The 21231-nt window shown below is 33.9% G+C and overlaps 1 protein-coding gene and 2 pseudogenes across 1 annotated transcript; all 3 read right to left on the bottom strand.

Annotated features, from left to right (window-relative positions):
- Positions 1 to 13467: 13467 nt before the first annotated feature.
- On the bottom strand, positions 13468 to 15518 carry LOC149568335 (secreted RxLR effector protein 161-like). Its single transcript, XM_089816715.1, has 5 exons — positions 15399 to 15518; positions 15118 to 15311; positions 14728 to 14788; positions 13847 to 13972; positions 13468 to 13527 (listed from the first exon to the last, which is right to left on the bottom strand). The coding sequence occupies exons 1-5, from the start codon at positions 15516 to 15518 to the stop codon at positions 13468 to 13470; spliced, it is 561 nt and encodes a 186-aa protein (XP_089672841.1).
- Positions 15519 to 15964: 446 nt separating this feature from the next.
- On the bottom strand, positions 15965 to 18429 carry LOC149568334 (G-type lectin S-receptor-like serine/threonine-protein kinase At2g19130 pseudogene; annotated as a pseudogene).
- A 25-nt stretch (positions 18430 to 18454) lies between these two features.
- LOC149568333 (G-type lectin S-receptor-like serine/threonine-protein kinase At2g19130) overlaps positions 18455 to 21231 on the bottom strand; it is a 32682-nt pseudogene continuing 29905 nt past the window's right edge.

The raw sequence follows: 21231 nt of genomic DNA, 5'->3' as shown, positions 1-21231 counted from the left end.
GGTGGGGATGATACCCACAAAAATTATTGTAGTAATATTGTTCAACCACTTCTGATGGTCTGCCCTGTTAAAGGCTTGCCCTGTTAAAGGATTTACACTGTGTCAATAGTGACTTGGTTAAAGGCTTTCAAACACTTAACATGAAGTGTCAACCTGTTAAAGGATTTAGTCACCTTTTGATAAGGATCTATAGATAGCTGTTAAGCCAACCTATCTACATAGGATTTCCTTTCTAATACAATGGTAAGAGAGTATTAGGTATTATAAACCTAATAGTTTGCAATCCTTGTTTGCTGAATGCAAGTACTGGTTATGGCTCTTTCTGATTTCGATCCTCTGAGATTTGATTTCTATTTGTCTACCTTGCTTTGTTCTGATCAACTGATTATTGAATTGTTGCCCTTATTTTCTATGTCTCCTTTTTCACTAAATGCCATTCTGTTTTTCCCTTTTACTCTGCTCTTCTTCTATCATCTCTCATCATCCTTGTTCAATGAAACTTTTGTCTTCCTTAAAAAGACTTTGAAGACTTAGGGTTTGATATGAATCTACGATCCACATTGATTCTTAATTTCCCACTCAATACTTTCCTTTTGCTGATTGGTTGCATACCTTTCCAATTTTCCAATTGGTTGCATGAAAATTGCATAGGAAATGTAAAAGATTCGTTCTTATCTCTATATCTTTCGAGATTTATCTTATGTCGGCTACAAAAATGGTTTACATCATAGTTTGTGCAATCACAAACTCTTATGCTAATATCCTGAGTTACTCGGCTCCTGAAGCATTACTGATACTCGACACATGCTATTTCCTAGATAGCTCGGCACCTAAAAAAAATTGTATCACTCGGCACCTTATGCTACTTGGCACTTGTTAACACTCGGCACCTTATGTTACTCGGTACTTGTTAACACTCAACACCTACTGTTACTTAGCACTTGTTATAGCTCGGCACTTGATATAGCTCGACACTTCATATTACTCGGCACCTACTCTTTGCTAGGCATTGTTTAGTGGAAAATGGTTAAGTGTATTGACACTCAGTTGTCAAAATTATTGTTTAAACCAAAACATTGAATCTAGATATGAAGAGGCTGCAAATTGGAATAATCTCCAACCTAATGATAGAAGATTGAAGAAAGAAGTTGAAAAGAAGAATGCAATGGCATTGTTTCACATTCAGATGACTCTTTAGAAGAGCTTGTTTCCTCAAATTGTTGTTGCACAGACATCAAAAGAGGCCTAGAAGACTCTAAAAGATGCTTATGATGGCAATGATCAGATCAAGGTTGTGAAGCTACAAACCTTGAAAAGAGAATACGAGAACTTGAAGATGAAGGAGATAGAGAATGTGGGAGATTTCTATGTGAGAGTGAAAGATGTGACTCATAAAATGGCCACTTTGGGTGAATATATGACTCAAGAGCATGTAATATAGAAGGTATTAAGATCTCCAACCCCAAGATGGAATATTGTAGCAATTGTCATGGAAGAAAGCAAAAATTTAGCTACCATGGAGTATGATGAATTGGTTGGATCTCTCATATCACATGAGAATAGAATAAGGGACATGTCTAATAGTGTTAATGAGAAGGCTTTTGCTTCTCAATTGAAAATTTCAAATAATGATGATGCTAGTAGTAGTAATAACAACAACAAAGGCTCAGGAAGGGGTCAAAATCAAAAAATTTCAAGAGGATCTAGAGGAAGAGGAGGCGCTTGAGGAGGAAGAGGTAGAGACATATTTGATAAAAGGAACATCCAATGCTATCATTGCAATAAGTACGAACATTTTGAGAAAGAGTGTAGATTGAAATCAGGTAACAATAATGCTAATTATGCTCAACAAGATGAGAATCCTTCCTCAGGTAATTTGTTTTTGTGTTATGGGAAAGGTGAGAGTAATGTGAATGATGTTTGGTATTAGGATTCGTGATGCTCTAACCACATGTCTGGTAACAAGGAATTTTTTTCAAAGCTTGATGATGGTTATAGATCCAATATTACTCTTGGTAATAACAATAGAGTGGATGTTGTGGCCAAAGGAACCATGGATGTTTAGAGAAAGGAAGGTATGAAAAGTGTTCCAAATATTTATTATACTCCCAAATTGAAGCATAATTTATTGAGTGTTGGGTAGCTATGTGAGAAGAATTATAGAGTGGTATTTGAGAACATGAAATGTACTATCTGTGATAAGAATCAGAGAAATATAGTGATTACAGTTGTTCGTATGACAAAGAATAGGATGTTTCCTTTGAAGTTTGGTGAAAATGACAATTAGATTTTCAATAGGGCCTATGAGGACAAAAGTTGGTTGTGGCATCTTAGGTATGGCCATTTGAATTTCAATAGTTTGAAGAATGTAACATCAAATGCATTGGTTCTTGGATTGCCTAAGGTTGAAGAGCATAAAAAGATTTGTGAAGGGTGTGCAAAAGGGAAGCATGCAAGGGAATCATTTCCTAAAGGCAACGCATGGAGGGCCCAATACTCACTTTAGCATATTCATTCAAATATTTGTGGTCCTATGCAAACACAAAGCTTGGGTAAGTTGTCATATTTCATTACTTTTATTGATGATTACTCACGTATGTGTTGGGTATATTTTTGAACACTAAGGGTGAAGCCTTTGATACATTTAAGAAGTTTAAAGCTCGTTTTGAGAATGAGAAAGGGAACACAATTAGATGTTTGAGAACAGATTGTGGAGGAGAGTTTTGCTCAAAAGATTTTCATAATTTTTGTGAGATGAATGAGATCAAAAGACAACTCACAACTGCATACACACCTCAATAGAATGGAGTGGCTGAAAGGAAGAACTGTACTATGGTAGAAATGGCAAGGAGCATGTTACAAACCAAGGGTTTGAACAATTCTTATTGGGCTGATTTAGTTGCTGCAATTGTATATATTCTCAATAGGAGTCCTACAAGTGTCCTACACAAGATGAATCCATATGAAACATGGTATGAAAAAAGGCCTAATTAAAATCATTTTAAAGTTTTTGGTTGTTTGGCTTATGTTCGTGTCCCTGATCAAAATAGGAAAAAGCTAGATGCTAAAAGTGAATCATGTATTTTTGTAGGCTATAGTGAGGAAAGCAAAGCTTACAAATTTTTTAGTCCTATTATTAATAAGATTGTTGTTTCAAGAGATGTTATTTTTTATGAAGGTGGAGTTTATGGTCATCAAAAAAACCATGTTGAAAAGCCAAAATCAATTTTGGATGATGATGCTATTGCTGATAATGATAATGAAAAGCCAACTAATGGTTCTATTTCAAGATCACCAAGCCCACCAAGAAACCCCTCAACAATCCCAAGAGAAAGTCTATCCTCAAGTCCTCCAAGAAAGGTAAGAAGATTGAGTGATATCTATGAGAGTTGTCAAATCAAGCACATGAAGAAGATCCAATAGGTGAGACAATAAATTTTGCATTACTTGCTAAAGCTGATTATAAGCCATCATGTTTTGAAGATGCATGTGCTAATGAGGTTTGGATGCAAGCAATGAATGAAGAGATGGATTCCATTCATATGAATGAGACAAGGGAGCTTGTCAATCTTCCACATAAGAAGAAGAAGATTGGCACAAAATGGGTCTACAAGACCAAGTATAATAGTGATGGGAGTGTTGAAAGACACAAGGCAAGATTGGTTGCTAAAGGTTTCGCTCAAAGGTATGGCATTGATTATGAAGAAACTTTTGCACTAGTAGCAAGACAATAAACTATTAGGATGCTAATCTCTCTTACAACTCAAAAGAAATGGAGTATTCATCACATGGATGTGAAAAGTGCCTTCTTGAATGCATACTTAGAAGAAGAGGTATATGTGGGGACAACCACAAGGTTTTGAGATTCAAGGCAAAGAAGATCATGTCTACAAGTTTAAGAAGGCTTTGTATGGCCTCAAGCAAGCACCACGTGCATGGTATGCAAGAATTGATGGATATTTTCAACAGAAGGGCTTTCAAAGAAGTAAGAGTGAACCTACCCTTTACTAAAAACAAGAAGGTAATGATATTCTCATTGTGAGTTTGTATGTTGATGATTTGCTATATATGGGTAGTAGTTCAAAGATGAAAGATAAATTCAAATTTGCTATGATGAATGAGTTTGAGATGAAATATTTAGGTCTCATGAAGTATTTTCTTAGCATGAAGGTTTATCAAGGTAAAGATGAAATTTTTATTTGTCAAGAAAAGTATGCAAAAGATATGTTGAAGAAATTTGATATGATTGATTGTAAACCTCTTTTCACTCCAATTGCTCATGGAGTTGCATTATGTAGAGATGATGGTGCTAAAATTATTGATGAGACATCATACATGAGCATTGTGGGGAGTTTGATGTTTTTAACTCACACAAGTCCTGATATTGCTTATTCAGTTTCATTGGTTTCAAGGTATATGACAAATCAATCAAAGGAACATATGAAGGAAGGCAAGAGAATTTTGAGGTATGTGAAAAATATAGTAGATTTTGGCATTCACTATTCTTCTAATAAGTTTTAGCTTGTTGGCTTTAGTGATTCAGATTAGGGAGGTAGTTTGGATGATCGAAAATCTACATCTGGTAATTATTTTTCTTTGGGTTCCAGTTTAATCACATGGAGTTCAAAAAAACAAAGCATGGTTGCTCTCTCTTCTACAATAGTGAAATATGTTGCAATCACTTCAGCTGGCACACAAGCCTTATGGCTCAGAAAACTTCTTGAAGAAATTAGAGAGATATAGGTTCAGCCTACTGTGATCTTCTATGACAATATAAGTGCCATTAAATTGGCCAAGAATCTGGTTCATCACAATAGGACCAAACACTTTGATTTGAAACAATATTTCATTAGAGATTTGGTACAAAATAAAGTGATTGAGTTGAAGTACATAAACACAAAGGAGAAAATCATAGAAATCTTCACAAAGGCAGTTGCAAAGGATCAATTTTTCACACTTAGAGATTAGATTGTAAGCCCTCTCAACATCAAGGGGGAGTATGAAGATTGATACCGAGATTCACTCCAGAATCACTGTTCAAGCCACTTTAGTTCCACCACCCTTGTTCTAGTTTAGAAGTACTTTAAACTAAGAAGTCATCATGCATAATTTCTGGTCTTATATTAATGCATGATTATTAGTTTTAACTAATAATTGATGTGTAGTTTATTTTCCTAGGATAATAGTGTTCAACAGTTTGATCTACCATAGTTTATTCTTTTGTAATACATGTTGTCCTTGAATATGTTATGCTATGCATGAGTAAGTTTGGATTGGTTTTGTTTTAGTTTTCTTAAGAATTAGATCTGAAGTCTACAATGATTATATACTATTAAATAAATTTCTATTTTGTAATTTCTTTGATAGCCGTGAATAAAATCTATCTTCTCAAGTGTTCAAAAGAAATATTTGTGTTTTCTCTGATAAAAATAGAGCCTCTCCTATTCTGAGTTTTATTATTTTTTTATTGTGCTTCTGCTATTCTTTAAATCTTACACAAATAAGTTTCTAATTATTATCTTCAAAATTTTGCCCACTTCAAATGTAAACTATTTGAAAACGTCCTGAGCTTTACTTTGTCATCACCAACTTTTCACGTGTCATTGAACTTTGACTCAAACATAAATAGGTGAGCACTTAATCGGAATTTTTTATTGACAAATATAACTTCCAGCTCAAACCATCAATTATCCAAACACATCACTAATCAAAACCGTATCAACATCAGCTAAGTCTCCAAGTATCCATGAGTATTTGTAATTGATTAATCAATAATTAACTCAAAATGTAATAGTGAAAATGTTATAGAAAATGGTTTTCTTTGGTCAAACCTTTGTTTAGAAATCAATCTTGAAAAAAAAAAGATTGCATGTAAAGGTAAATATTATATCTACTTTCAAAATAATGAATAGATTTTGAGATTTCACATATTCATGAAGATGCTTAAATTATAGTTGCTTATGTTGAAACTTAGAAAGCACTCAATGATCACAAATGCATAGATCTATGAATGTCACTTTTAAATCTTCAATGTTTTTATGCTTGAATGAACACTTTCTATAAAAGAATGCATATGAATGGACAAAGGATATTCCTTATTTCTTGAGAACTCCTCTACTTGCCTATCATAGGAGATAATCTTGCTGCAATGGAGAATATTTCCTTCAAAATACCTTGGATGCTTGGAAAGATGCTAGTTCTTAGATTCATTCCATTAAATCTTAAATTTGTTGAATTACTTCTTCATTTCTTAATTGTGGTTGATAAAAATTGATCTCTGTTACAAAAATAAGATAGATAGGGTGTTTATATACATCCCACCCATTTTAGGATTCAAAATTAAACCACACTAACCATAGGATCTAATTTCCCACTAGAACACATGGCTCTAGTTCAAATTTGGAGTTAAAATTTGGGCCAATCCTTAAGGAACAAAAAAGTTTGTATTTTCTATTTCTAGGAAGCCTAGATGTCATGTACATGGGAGAAATAACTAGAATATAAATAGAAAGACATAAAGATAATATAGATACCATATCAAAGGGATATAGATAGCTAAATCAAACATGCAAACATTAATCTTAGAATTGCCAAAATTGGGCCTAACTGAGTATCCATTTATAGGCTCTAAATGTTTAGGATAGTACACACAAAATCTACAATTTACTTCAAAGTTACAATGTCATTAATATATCTTCTAATTACTCATCTCTTAATTCTATTATTAATATCATTATGGAGATTGTAAGAAACTTGAAAGAAATTCTTCTTTCATTCTTAAGAAAAGCTCAAAGATTCATAAAATGATTAATAATCATGTCACCTCTCTCATCCTTTCCATGGACCAACCTTGAATTGATATATTGTGTAGGTATTTATAGGTTCAGATCAATTGTCTTACCATAGAGTAAGGTTGTAATGAAACGTAGAGACTTCCAAACCTTTTCAAGACATAAGAAACATAATTATTGCCATATAAACTAAGAAAAACCCTTTAGAGATTGTGATATTCTAATCTAGATAAGATAATATTAATGTTCAACAAGAGACCACAACACAGGTCTATGGGACTAGGAGCTTACAACCAAAAAGATAGCCTCAAACGAAACACCAAATGGTGTCGATAAAAGAGCAAGCACAAACCTAAAATAGAAGATGAAGAAGAGAGAAAGAGTCACCCAAACATGATTAGGGTTTAGGGATCCTTCCTCGAAGGGAAGAAAGACAAAAATTCAGATGAGATGGATGAGAGCGACCAAGGGCTCTATTCTGTCACTGAGTGTTGCGAGAGGAGTGTCGCTGGCAAAGAGGAACACTACAAGGTTTCACTGATTTGGAGTGGCCGATGTTAGGGAAACTATATGGTCGCTTTGTACTCCAGGCATGAGATAATGGCAAGAAGAAGGTCATGATAAGTTGTACTTGGGTCTAACCCTTAGGGAAAGATAGCTGCAAAGTGTGGTCTCAAAGCTACATGGATTCACTAAGATAGAGTGCAAGACAACATTGATCTGTGTACCTAAAGAAGTCCGAGAGGGATCTACACTCTCTAAACAAGCAATATAATCTCCCTCTGATCTTGTACTATATGGGGCATCTAAAAAGGAAATGGTCTTAGATTTCACCTTCACCATGATACAAAGTCTACAAACCTGATCCTCTCTATCTATATCGTGGTCGATCTAAATCTGGAGTCAATGAGAGCCCACCTTGAAGGAGCCAAGGTAGATATGTAGGGCATGGGTCCACTATCTATGTAAGTAGTCTAAGAACCAAATGATCCCGTCTCAAATATCCAAGAAGTGTTCGACATAACATGTCATCCTCGGGCATAAACCCCCTCAAAGGATCAACCTAGGTCTGGATAATATATTGTCTATAGATGTCCAGCTTGACATATCTATTCAACTCCTAGGGAGAGGGGAGGAGGTGAGCTGGAGCATCCAATGAAAATTGGTAGGGAGGGAGACAGTTGATGTCTATCCCGACCGATCTTAGTAGGATAGTAGCCTGAGTGTACCAACAACTAGCCCTAGAGGCTGGATCAGAGTCTATAATAGCAACTAAAGAGCAATATGCAAGTGAAGGTATCTATGTTAGCCTCCAGCTAAGTCCGCAAAGCCACGAAGGCGGTGGAGGAACTAGTAGAAGCATATACTAAGATGTGAGCTACATGTAGATCATGAAAAAGACTACTAATATATGAGCTACATTTAGATCATGACAAAGACTACTAAGATGTGAGCTACATGTAGATCATGAAAAAGACTACTAAGATATGAGCTACATTTAGATCATGACAAAGACTACTAAGATGTGAGCTACATGTAGATCACGAAAAAGAGATCATGTCACCCCATTGAGTATAACAAATCTTCAATATTCTTAGTGAATGCAATACATGTTGGGTATGCACAAAGCACACTTTTCTAATTTTGTTAGAAACCTCCAATAAATTGCAATTACAACTAAAAAAATGAAAATTTCAAATAATTGCAAAGAGCATCAACAATTTTATAACCTATGCGGCCAAAAGCTTTGAAAAAGGTAGTTTTTCAAACATCAAAGCATAATGTGAAAGTATAAGGATGTGAATTATTCTTGCCTATTTTTTTACATAAATATATTTGTCATAGAAATGAATTTTTTATTTATTTAATGTATTTAGATGATGTTCATAAAAAGATGAATAATTATGAAGAATTTAAAATCCATAAGAACTCTTAATGCTTCAATATTGTTCATTTATATATTCTTGATTATATTGTTTTTACAATATCAAATAGTTTGTAATGACAAAAATAAAAAAACATAACACACATTTATTTATTTTATAATAGAGAGGCTTAAAATATAAAGAAGTTAAATTCCATTAAAAGTATTAGTTATGTCAAATACTTTGTTTAAAAAATATATTTGTAGGACAAGAAAGAATCCACATACCCATTAATTACAACGTGAATTTTTTCAATGACCAATTTTAATCATACTAATTTAAATGACTTATAAGGCACATACCAAATAAAACTATCCCCAAACCTTTTGAAGACATGGGAAAGAGAAAATTGTCACATGTAGAAAGTATTGACCAAGATGGGAGCTAGTAGATCTGTCATATCAATAGACACAATAGTTGTTGTGTTTGTACAAAGATTACAAAGTGCAATTGTTGAAAAGGAAATTTATCACAATCAGACAATTGTAAAGCCAAAGTTTGAATAACATGTGTGAACATGAGCTTTAAAATTCTTAATTTTCAACAATCAAAGAAAATGTGGAAGTATTGACAAAGTTTGTGAGCAATCTAATTGAATGGCTTGAAGACATTGGGACATCTAATGCAATTTATTTTATGATTTGGTGAAAATTGTGTAGTTTTTCAAACAAATTTGTTATTTCATATTATATGAATGATTTATGTAAATTCAATTTTAGTCCCTTCCACACTATAAGATAGAGACTTTACTAAATTCAATTAGTTGATGTTTTGAAGAGTGTAATAAAAAATCATGATCTATGGCATGTTGTAATTTCTTTATTAATAGTTTTTACAAATATTATATTATAAGTGTGATTAAAAAGTATAATCAAGGTTGCGTAGGTACGAGGTACTTGGGTACTGGTATGTGTATGGTTATGGGTATGACTATTTTTCAAAATAGGGGACAAGGGTATTGCCAAAATATATTTTTTAATATAATTTTGATATTTTATAGAAAATTTTAAAATAGGAAACATGAGTCATGACATTGAGCTTTCAAAATAAGAAAGCTCAAAATATGAGTCATGAATATAATATAAATGATAAATATTTCAACTTTAGATGCATTAAAAAAAGGAAAACTTTAAATATGAACAAGAAGATCATAAATCATATAATGACAAATCATCAAGGATAAACTTCTAGTTCTAATTTGAATAGTGAAAATTAGAAAAAATTTAGTAGTTTAAAAATTATTGTTTATCAATATTGTATCAAGTTTCAAACTGATTACATATTTAATTAAGCTTGATAAGTAGCAAGTTGATATACAAATGAAAAATTGAAACAAAAATTATACATCTTAATCTACGTGGTGATTTTCTTAATGTTTTTCAAGGGGGGGGGGGGGAGGAGGGGGAGGGGGGGGGGGGAAGGGGGGAGAGATTTATGAGCTGACATGGTATTTATGGCTACACAATACATGCCAAAGCAAGTACCTAATATGGGATATGTGTACCAGAACCCAGTACATGATACACATACCAAGGCTTTGGGTATGCATACCTGCACAACCTTGATTATAATCTATGGTCTATTGTAATTAAAAACTATCATTTTTTATAAACAATATATTTCTACTTTATAGTAGATATTACATGTCTGATTTCTAAATTTGAGCCTAGAACAGTCAAAGATGCACTAGAGGATGAAGATTAGATTAATTTAATGAATGAAGAGATTGATTAAATTGAGAAGAAAAACACATGAACATTGGTACCAAGATCGAAGGATAAGAATGTTATTGGAACAAAGCAGATTTTCAAAAACAAGATGAATGAAAATGAAGTAGCAAGGAACAAAGAAAGACAAGTCTATAAAGGATATGCATAGGAAGGAATTGACTATGGTGAGACTATTTCTCTTGTTGCTAGATTAGAAGGTGTGGGAATATTGATTGCATATGATTCTTACAAAGGATTCAAGGTTTATCAAATGGATGTGAAGTCTTCTTTTCTGAATGGAATTCTAGAAGAGGAAGTCTATGTTGAGCAACTAGAAGGATTTGTGGCCTAGAATTAGAAAACATGGTATAAAAACTACAGAAGGATTTATATGGGTTGAAGCAAGCACCCTGAGAACAGTATGAAATATTACACATTTATATTCAATGAGAACTAGTTTGAGAGCAGTAATCTATACTTGAAAAGTGAATTTGAAGATAAGATCTTAATAGCTGAAATATTTTTTGATGATATCATATTTGGAGGACATTAACTGATGTGTAAGTCAAGTGTTACTGATTAGGAGATATAAATCGAGCATGGATGGTTATTGAGCAAGAATAGTGTTAACCAAGCGTAATGTTAACTAAGTAATGCAAGTGTTTAATGAAGAAATAACACTGTTTGATAAAGATGAACAATTTATAAAATATAGAGTAAAGGATGACATCAAGTGTAAATCACAACTATTGTAGAAGATTCTAAGATAAGGATGAACTCAATGAGAAAGATAAATAGTGAAATTAGAAAGGTAAAATCAGATGGTGAAGATTAAAGATGTATTTTCAGATCCAAGTGAATTTCAAGTTCCTAGGTGAAGATACAACTATAAAGATTCACAAAATGTTTTACCTAGAGCCAAATTCATTGAACATGAGTTGGTAATTGATTGTGTAGATGAGAGGAATTTATAGAAACCCTAATGAATGTAATGAAGCATGGATGGAGATATAAACTAAGCATGGATGGTTATCAAGAGAGAATAGTGTTAACCAAGTGTAATGTTAACTAAGTAATGCAGGTGTTTGATGAAGAAATAACACAGTTTGATAAAGATGAACAATTTGTGAAAGATAGAGTAAAGGATGCCATCAAGTGTAGATCGCGACTATTCTAGAAGATTCTAAGATAAGAATGAACTTAATGAGAAAGATAAACTGTGAAATCGAAAAGATAAAATTAGATGGTGAATATTAAAGACGTGTTTTTAGATTCATGTAAATTTCAAGTTCCTAGATGAAGATACAACTAGAAAGATTCACAAAATATTTTACCTAGAGCCAAATTCATTGAATATGAGTTGGTAATTGATCGTGTAGATGAGAGGAATTTATAGAAACCCTAATGAATGTGATGAAGCATGGATGGAGATATAAACTGAGCATGGATGGTTATCGAGTGAGAATAGTGTTAACCAAGCGTGTTGTTAACTAAGTAATGCAGGTGTTTGATGAAGAAATAACACAGTTTGATAAAGATGAACAATTTGTGAGGGATAGAGTAAAGGATGACATCAAGTGTAGATCATGACTATTCTAGAAGATTCTAAGATAAGGATGAACTCAATGAGAAAGATAAACTGTGAAACTAGAAAGGTAAAATCAGATGGTGAAGATTAAAGATGTGTTTTCAGATCCAAGTAAATTTCAAGTTCCTAGATGAAGATACAACTAGAAAGATTCACAAAATATTTTACCTAGGGCCAAATTCATTGAATATGAGTTGGTAATTGATCATGTAGATGAGAGGAATTTATAGAAACCCTAATGAATGTGATGAAGCATGGATGGAGATATAAACTGAGCATGGATAATTATTGAGTGATAATAGTGTCAACCAAGCGTGATGTTAACTAAGTAATGCAGGTGTTTGATGAAGAAATAACATAGTTTGATAAAGATGAACAATTTGTGAAAGATAGAGTAAAGGATGACATCAAGTGTAGATCATGACTATTCTAGAAGATTCTAAGATAAGGATGAACTAAATGAGAAAGATAAACTATGAAATTGGAAAGGTAAAATCAGATTGTGAAGATTAAAGATGTGTTTTTAGATCCAAGTAAATTTCAAGTTCCTAGGTGAAGATACAACTAGAAAGATTCACAAAATATTTTACCTAGAGCCGAATTCATTGAATATGAGTTGGTAATTGATCATGTAGATGAGAGAAATTTATAGAAACCCTAATGAATGTGATGAAGTAGACAAACATTGTTATTCTATATGTCGGTTGAGTTGTTGGTAAATTTTTAGAAAGAGATTGGAGAAGGGTATACCGAGCATATGGTAAGTGTGAAGTGAAGTGGATTGAAGGTGATTGTGTATGTATAGTTAGTAAGGAAATATATGAGTGAAATGAATATTTGAATAAGCAAATGTAGTTGCATATTTATTAGATCATTTTTTTATTACTCTCTAACTATTGTAGCATATTTATTAGATAAGAAGAGGAAACAAGAGGAAGGACCGATAAATATATTTGAGGAGATAGATGGATAGTGGATGGATAGATAGATAGAGAGAATCAAAGAGAAATAGTGGAATTGGGATATAAATAAAGAGGAGAAAAAGGTAAAGATGGGTAAGATAAGCTAGAGTCAGGGAGGAATAAAGGAGTGTATATGCATAGATAATAAAGATCTAAAGATGGAGGTAGGGAAGTAAACATGGAAAATTTATGAATAACTATTGGAGATCATCATCAAAATAATACAATACTATAGGCTTGATCCTTGCACCATTCAAAAGTGCAAGTACTAGTATCTACAATAAAAATACAAACTATTATTAAAAAGGAATATGACATCAAAACATAATGGAAATCCCTAATAAGGTGTTTTTCTTCTCTTGCCATCCGTACTCCTTGGAAAATCTGAAGTACATCAAAAGAAACTACTGGCATATAAGCTTTAATTTGAAAATCATTGCATTTTGGCGTATAGCAGCCTTTAATTTGAAAATGATTGCCTTCCTGCCATTTTCACAGTCCACGATAGACACTTTGATATCTCAAACGCATTTCTCGTAACTCCGCGTAAAACTGAACATTATCATAAAAACACGTTGAATCATACAACAAGGCAATGTCATACGATTTTGGCTATGGAGGGGCCAAAATTCACCGGCATAACTAATTTGTTTGTATTTTTTAACAAATTAACATTCATATATAAATTTATAATTAATTAATAAAAATACATTTTGATCCTTGTATAGACAGTGCCATGTCATACACGTATTCTTTTTAGAACAAATGCGGCAAGTGGCAGAGGAACTAGAGTTGCACTGAAATTGGTATTCTCAACGTATACGCAAAGTCACCTGAAGCCGATTGTTTCTTCTAAGAATAACTAGAGCACTAATTCTTTTGATTCTTCGCCACAAGTATCAATTCGCATCTTCAGTCGTTGCAAAGCTATAATTGTGAGGATTGAACATAACGTACTACTTGTGGATTTCTGTGATTTTTTCCTCCATGGGGCAAACTGCGAATACGATGAACATGTCATAGCAGGTTAAGAAAGTGGTAATCTTCCTTCTCTTTGTTTCATGTATTCTGAATGTTTCTTGCAGCCGCAAACTTATAATTTAACTTATAATGTGATTGTTAACATTCAAATAATGTTACTTTCAACTTGCTTTTCAAACTAATTAATGTTTTAAGGAGATACTTTGAATGTGCTTTGAGGCTACTCATGCGTATAGTTATAGTTGGATTTTTTTAAAATATGTTTTTAGAAATTTTAAATATTAAAAATAATTGTTATTAAGGATTTGGCTTTGTTTGTTTAAAGTATTGTTAAGTATAATAATTAAGCATAATTACATATAGAATTGGCTTATGATTTTTATATTTTGGTATTTTATTATTATCAATTTTTTAAATTTAGATGTCTAATCTCTTTATTTGGATGAATGATTTCTTGATTTGTCATTTATTATTCTCAATTACATTTATTCTTGTGGACTTGACCAAAGTTAGTTTTGTTACTTATCTCTAAAAATGTTAGTTTCCATTCCATCATAACTTATTGAAAGGATTTAAACACAAAAATAAAATTGATGCAATAAAGAAAAATACACGACACCAAATTTATCCTAGTTCACCACAATAGTGGCTATGTCTAGACTACAGAGTATTGAATTAATATGTAAAAGGTTATTACAAAATGAGCAGGAGTAGCATATAAAAAGGGCTCCAATAATATTACAAATGAAGAGTCTCTGGAAACCAAGAGACTCGCTTATTGGAGGGAAGAATGACGTGACTGTTGGCCTTCACAATATCAACAAACTCCCACCTGAAAGACAACCAATGTTGCAACTGATCACCCAATACCCTGCTCAAAGAATGATCTATCTTTTCTTCACAAGCCCAAGAGAAGTTCTAGCACATTCAAACTTCTCTTTGGCAACAACCTTCGTGAATATATCAGTCGGATTGATCTTGGTATCAATCTTAACAAAATTCAGCTTGCCCTCTTCAATTGCATGATGGACAAAGTGAGCATGTGCATCAACATGCTTGGAGTGACGTTGTGATGACTAATTATGTGCCATGAAGATCACACTACAGTTGTCACAAAACATATTATATTCACTTTGATGAACTTTTAAGTCACCAAGTAACTGCTGAAGCCAAATCATTTCCCTTGCACCTTCAGAAAGAGCTAAGTATTCAACTTCAGCTGAAGAAAGAGCAATGCAATGTTGCAACCATGAAGCCCAACTGATCGCAACTCCAACAAATGTGAAGGTGTAACCTATGGTAGACCTTCGTTTGTCCAAGTCTCTGGCAAGATTAGAATCAGTGTAACCTTGTAGCTGAACTTTGTTTCCGCCAAAACATAAGACATAATCTGAAGTACATTTTAGATACCTTAGTATCCATTTGATTGCTTCTCAATGAACTTTTCCGAGATTGCTCATGAACCTGCTCACAACTCCCACCACATGAGCAATGCCAGGGCAAGTAGAAACCATAGCATACATAATGCTACCAATGGCTAATTTGCAAGGAATTTTCTCCATAAATTCTTTTTCTTCTTGTGTTTTAGGACATAATTCAGAACTTAATCGAAAGTGACCAGCAAGAGGAATAGGAGTTACTTTTGATTCAGCCATGCCAAATCTTTCAACAACTTTGTCAATATATTGTTTTTGAGACAAAGTGATTTTTCTCTTTTTCCTATCCCTTGTGATTGTCATGCCAAGAATCTTTTTGGCCGCCCCTAAGTCTTTCATTGCAAATTTACTTGCCAATTTTTGCTTCAACTCATTAACTATTCTTTTGTTTGTGTCAGCTTCTAACATGTCATCGACATAAAGAAGAAGGATGACAAACTCACCACTTGGAAGTTTCTTGAAGTAGACACATGGGTCTGATTCACATCTTGTAAAATTATGCTCAATCATGAAGTGATCAAATTTTACATACCACTGTCTCGAGGCTTGTTTCAGACCATACAAACTCCAATTTAATCTGCAATAAAGGTGTTCATGTCCCTTCTTCTTGGGATTTGAAGCTCAACACTTATCTCTAAAAATGTTACATTATTGACAGGGCTTATGACGCTTTGCGTCTCATGTTGTTCTACCTTAGACTCTGATATGCCTTCCAACTTTCGAACAACTTGGCTCATGCTCGGCCTCCCATACTCATCCTCCTCAATGCACCGAATGCTCACCATGGCCTCTCTTCTCACCTCTCCACATCTGCCTTCTCTGCAATCTTTTCATCCACGATGCCAATTATGTTTCCCTTCTCAATTTCAGTCGTTGCCCACGTCGGAAAGTATTGAGAGTCTGGCACACTCAAATCATTGTTTCGTCGGCCTGAGATGATCTCGAGCAGAGTCATGCCAACACTGTAGACGTCTGCCTTCACTGTGATCGACAGACCAGAAATCCACTCGGGAGCCAAATACCCTCTCGTTCCTCTTATCGTCGTCAGCACTCTGCTGACACTTTTTGCCAGCCCAAAATCAGCCACTTTGGGGGAAAAATCTGCATCTAGAAGAATGTTCTCTGGCTTGATATCACACTGGATGATCTGATCCCTACATTCTTCGTGCAAATAAACCAACGCTCTCGCAGTCCCCAGGGCGATGCCAAATCTGGTTTTCCAGTTCAACACTATTTCTGTCGGTTTAGACATGCGGGACAGGAAAGAGTCGAGAGACCCATTCTACATGTAGTCATAAACAAGCATTCTTTCAGACCCCTCTACGCAGAATCCCCGGAGCTTCACCAGATTGACATGATGTATGTTTCCCACGGTACTTGTTTCTGCACGGAATTGTTTTTCCGATTGTGCGGAGCCCTCTAATTTTTTCACGGTCACAAGAGTACCATCCACCAGAGTTCCTTTGAAAACAGAGCCAAATGCTCCCTTTCCCAACCGATGGGAGAAATTGTTGGTCGCAGTTTTGAGATCTTTGAAACTGAACGTTCTCAGCAATATTGTCGTGTCGCAGTCCTCCGCTTTCGCAGTCAGTTTTCCTCGCATGCGCCGAAGAAGCCATGAAAAAAGAACACCCAAAACAGCAACGACCAAAGGAATTGATATGGAGAGCCCAATTATTCTTCTGCTCCTTCCTGCGTCGCATGTGGACTGGGGCACATTGGAAGCAGCTAATCGGACGAATAAGGCCGACTGGGTGGTAGAAGAAGTTGCTTGCAGGCTCAACAGATCTCCAAACCACAATTTACAAATAGAAGGAGCAGAATCAGTGAAAGCAAAGGCCGTGCAGGAGCAATTGTGGAGACAGGCAATTTTACATCGTAAAAGAGTCAGGTCTTGGCCATACTGCACAATAGGCTCTTCATCGGAAAAGGTCATATTACTGATTTGGACAAAACCATCTATTGTCGTGTGACTCGCACTGCCGTTGATGGCGGAGCAGTTTAGTGGAGTACGCCGAATACAGCCGCTTGACCACCACTCGTGAGAACGCCATGCAATTGAGTCTCTTGGCTGAAAACCTTGCACACATTCGTACAACTGAACGTTAATCTGGGTGAAGCAGAATCCATAAGCCCCACATACACCGTACACGCCGCAACTCGACATGGGTGCATTGAAGAGCACGTTCCACGTTTTGTTGTTAAGCCAAAAGTGAGCGGTCAGCGCTCCGTTGCTATGGATAACTAGCCTCGCCATCATGGTTGAACTAGCCGTGGGTGTGAGCCAGTATGTGTAGTACATTCTCGTTGGAGATTCTTCCACCAATCTCTGCTTAAGCAAACTATCTGATTCTGTCTGTGGCATGTTGGGAAAATATCTACCATTCCATTCTCCCGAGCTGTGATATGAAACACCATTTTTATACTGCAACATATAATTTGTCGCTCCAGGAGACGGATTCAGTTGGAACGAGAAAGGCCCGGGCGCTGGATCCTTGGAACCCTTCCAAGAAGTCAATTTCAAACCTTTTGAAAGCTTCATGGTTGGCATAAAATGATCCGTGGGGTTCACAAAGCTCTCCCACACAACCTCGCAAGTCATGTTTTGGAAGCCAAGGAGAACTAAATTACCAGTGTCAAGTACAGACGCCATTGATGCCTTATAAGCTTGTTGGGTACTATTAGTGGACCAGATGGCTTTTCCTTGCAAATCAGATACGGTGAGGTAAGCAGACGTAGAGAGAGTCAAGATGCCCGGCATGTCTTTGATGGGAGTTTCTCTGTTAGCCACCCAAACGATGGTCTTGACAGAGATCTGGGCATACCAGATGCCAACATACCAGTTGCTCGTTCCCTCAGGATTAAAAAATCCCAGTTCAAAAGTGCCATTTTTAGAAACAATGGTCTGCTTTCCCCTCAGAGAATCCCCCAAAGAGAGGGTATCTCCACCAGCATCAACAAACAAATCACCACTGCGCTGAAGAATGAGCAAAAGTACAACAACCAAAATAAAACAATTCAAAAGGGACAAATCCATTCCTTGGTGCACTCTTTCTGCTCGTTCAAGGTTCCGCGGAATGGAAAATATGAATTTCTAATTGTAATGGTAAAACTGTTATCTGGAAAAAATTGCCCATTTCAAATGTCTCACTGTTCGAAAACGTCCCAAGCTTTACTTTGTCTTCCCCAAGTACGCCCCTGTCGTTGAACTTTGACTCAAAACATAAATAAGTGATTACTTAATTGCCAAATATGTCTTCATTTTATTTATTAGTTCCTGCTTTTTGGAGGAAACTAAGTTCCTGCTTTTGGGAGGAAACTAATGGAATCATGAGGTTCCATATTAGTTACATAATCTAAAAATTTCATTGATATACTAATGTTTGCAAAAAGTTTATTAATCTGCATTTTTTTGGGAATTGAAAAATACAAATTTTAAAAAATTGTATTGGCTCATGATGAAAAAGGCAATGAAAAAATTCAATTGTTTTCAACAAAAATACAACTATTTTTTCCACATTATCTTTTCCACATTTGTGACAAGTGGATAAACTTTAAAAAAACAAAAAGAAAATCAGTTTTAATTGATGTTTATTTTTGTAATTTGTAAAATGTTATTCAAATATAGATATTTTAATCAAATATAGAGTTAAATATTTTTTTATTTTTTTTAAACACATTTATTATTTAAGATAGTTTACGAAGAAGAATTCATATGAATTTAAGTGGTAGAAATTTAGTTCATACATTATTATTTGTATTATTTATATACGACATAATTAAATAAAAAATAATAATAAATATTACTTTCATTTGAAATCTACAAATATTTATCAATTTATTTATAATTCAAAATTTTAATCATGTTATTAGACTTATCCAGTCATATAAAAAATTTCACTAATATCATATTTTCAAATGGTTGTACATTTTTCTTCAAATTTAACTTAATTGTTTCATAGAAATTTAAAATATTGCTCCATTAGTGAAAATATAGGTAAAAGTATCAAATTCATATTATTAAACTTAAGAATACAGTAAAAAAAAACACTGTTATCATGAAAATTAAAATTTTTGCCCTCACATCACTACATTTAATTGTATCATTAATACCATTTAATGTTATTGAATGAGCCTATTGTCCTTAATATCTTGATGAAATCTATTTGTCGGCATCAGTGTCACAATTTTCAGTTAAACAGAGGGGTTTATTTGTAGGTTATCTGATATATCAGTGTTGAGTTTGAGCGCATTTCAATCTAGGTTTTTTAGTGTCTTTGTTCAGTGGGTATTTTCAAAAAATTTGCTTCAAATTCATTCCTTACAAAACCGATGGCAACACAGGAAGCGATTATATCATTGCTAGAAGTATGTCTTTTTCAACCCTCTTCTCCGCTCATCGTTTCTTTCTTGTTCCTGAGGTCATTATGGAGCGGATTTCTATTTTTTTCCTTTCTCTTTTGTTTGTATCTTAAATTTTAGATGCAAGTTTTGGAAAATGGATTAGTGACTTAAAAAATACAGCGTAGTCAGCGTAAGATTTTAAATGCAGAAAAATGGAAAATCAATGCCCACAATTTAAATTTAAACATATTTCTATTATATCATTAATCTTTTTTTTTGTGTTCTGGTAGTTTAATCCTCTAATCTCTAGAGTTTTGTCTTTCATGTCTTACCAAATTGTAATCATAGAACACGAACTCAATGAAAACATCTATGGAAAACCCTAAGGTAATTTTTCATTTAAGTGCTTTGGAGTTTGGAGTTGTTGTGGTAGCTTAAATTTAGTTTTGATTTTTATGCACAATTTGCCCCGTTTTCATACAATAGTGGAACATTAGATTTGGTTAAATGTTGAAATTCTAGATTTTAGTTTTCCAAGAGAGAATTCTTCATCAAAATATATTGGTACTTGTGATCGATTCAATTTTTCCTTCCCAGAATTCACTCTAGTACACTAATTATTTTTAAAGTTTGAAGTAGAAACGAATTCTCGTATTTACTATTGGATAGTTGTTGAATAATTTCTATTCCTCAAAGCTTTTTGAATTTCAGAATCCATATATTCCACATTTAAGTTTTGCTAAAAGTGGCTATAGTGGCATGGAGTGGGCTTTAGAGGAATAATTAGGAGCCAAGTGTAGAATTAAGATCCATAGGACAAAATAATTTGGGGATTCATTGGTTCATGTTTGTCAATGAAGGAATTTTGAAAGAATGATTCATGCATCACTCCTAGTCTTTTAGTTTATACCGAAGGTACCCAGTCCTTATGGAGAATTTAATATCGTAAGAGCCATATGCATTATTGGGTAAAAGCACAAACCTGTGTCACCTTTTATAAAGAAAAGTGATATTAGAATGTGACAGTTCAACATTAATGACAAAAAAAAAGGTATTTGAGTTTAAAATATGAAGATGATGTAAACTGATGAAATGTGTAGAATTGTATGAATTTTATGCCTATAATTTTTACTTTTTTTTTAACTAAAAATTTATTCATTTTATTTTATTGTGAAGTCCCTTTTTTAACTATAAAAAATATAGGATGTAGTTCTCATCAAACAAGTATGTGCAAATCATCTTTTTTTGTTATGATTTGAAACTATTTTATAGATGACATGTATAGCTAGTGCACAAAAAAAGAAATAATTATTTTTGATGTATATTTTCTTTGTTATAAGTACTCAAGTTCGACCTTGTTAGAATCCAACAGTTTTTTCCTCCCGTCAAAACTTCCCTATCAAATCTATACCTTCTTGAAAAAAAAATTACATATTCATGAAGAGGATTCTCTCCTCTAGTGATAAATATTTATTTTTTATTTTTTTGATATGAT

The sequence above is a fragment of the Cupressus sempervirens genome, chromosome 3 (assembly GCF_028749045.1).
Source record: "Cupressus sempervirens isolate cs-2001-9-10 chromosome 3, ASM2874904v1, whole genome shotgun sequence".
Classification (NCBI taxonomy): Eukaryota; Viridiplantae; Streptophyta; class Pinopsida; order Cupressales; family Cupressaceae; genus Cupressus; species Cupressus sempervirens.
The sequence above is the reverse complement of the archived record's forward strand: the minus strand, read 5'-3'. Positions and strand labels throughout refer to the sequence as shown.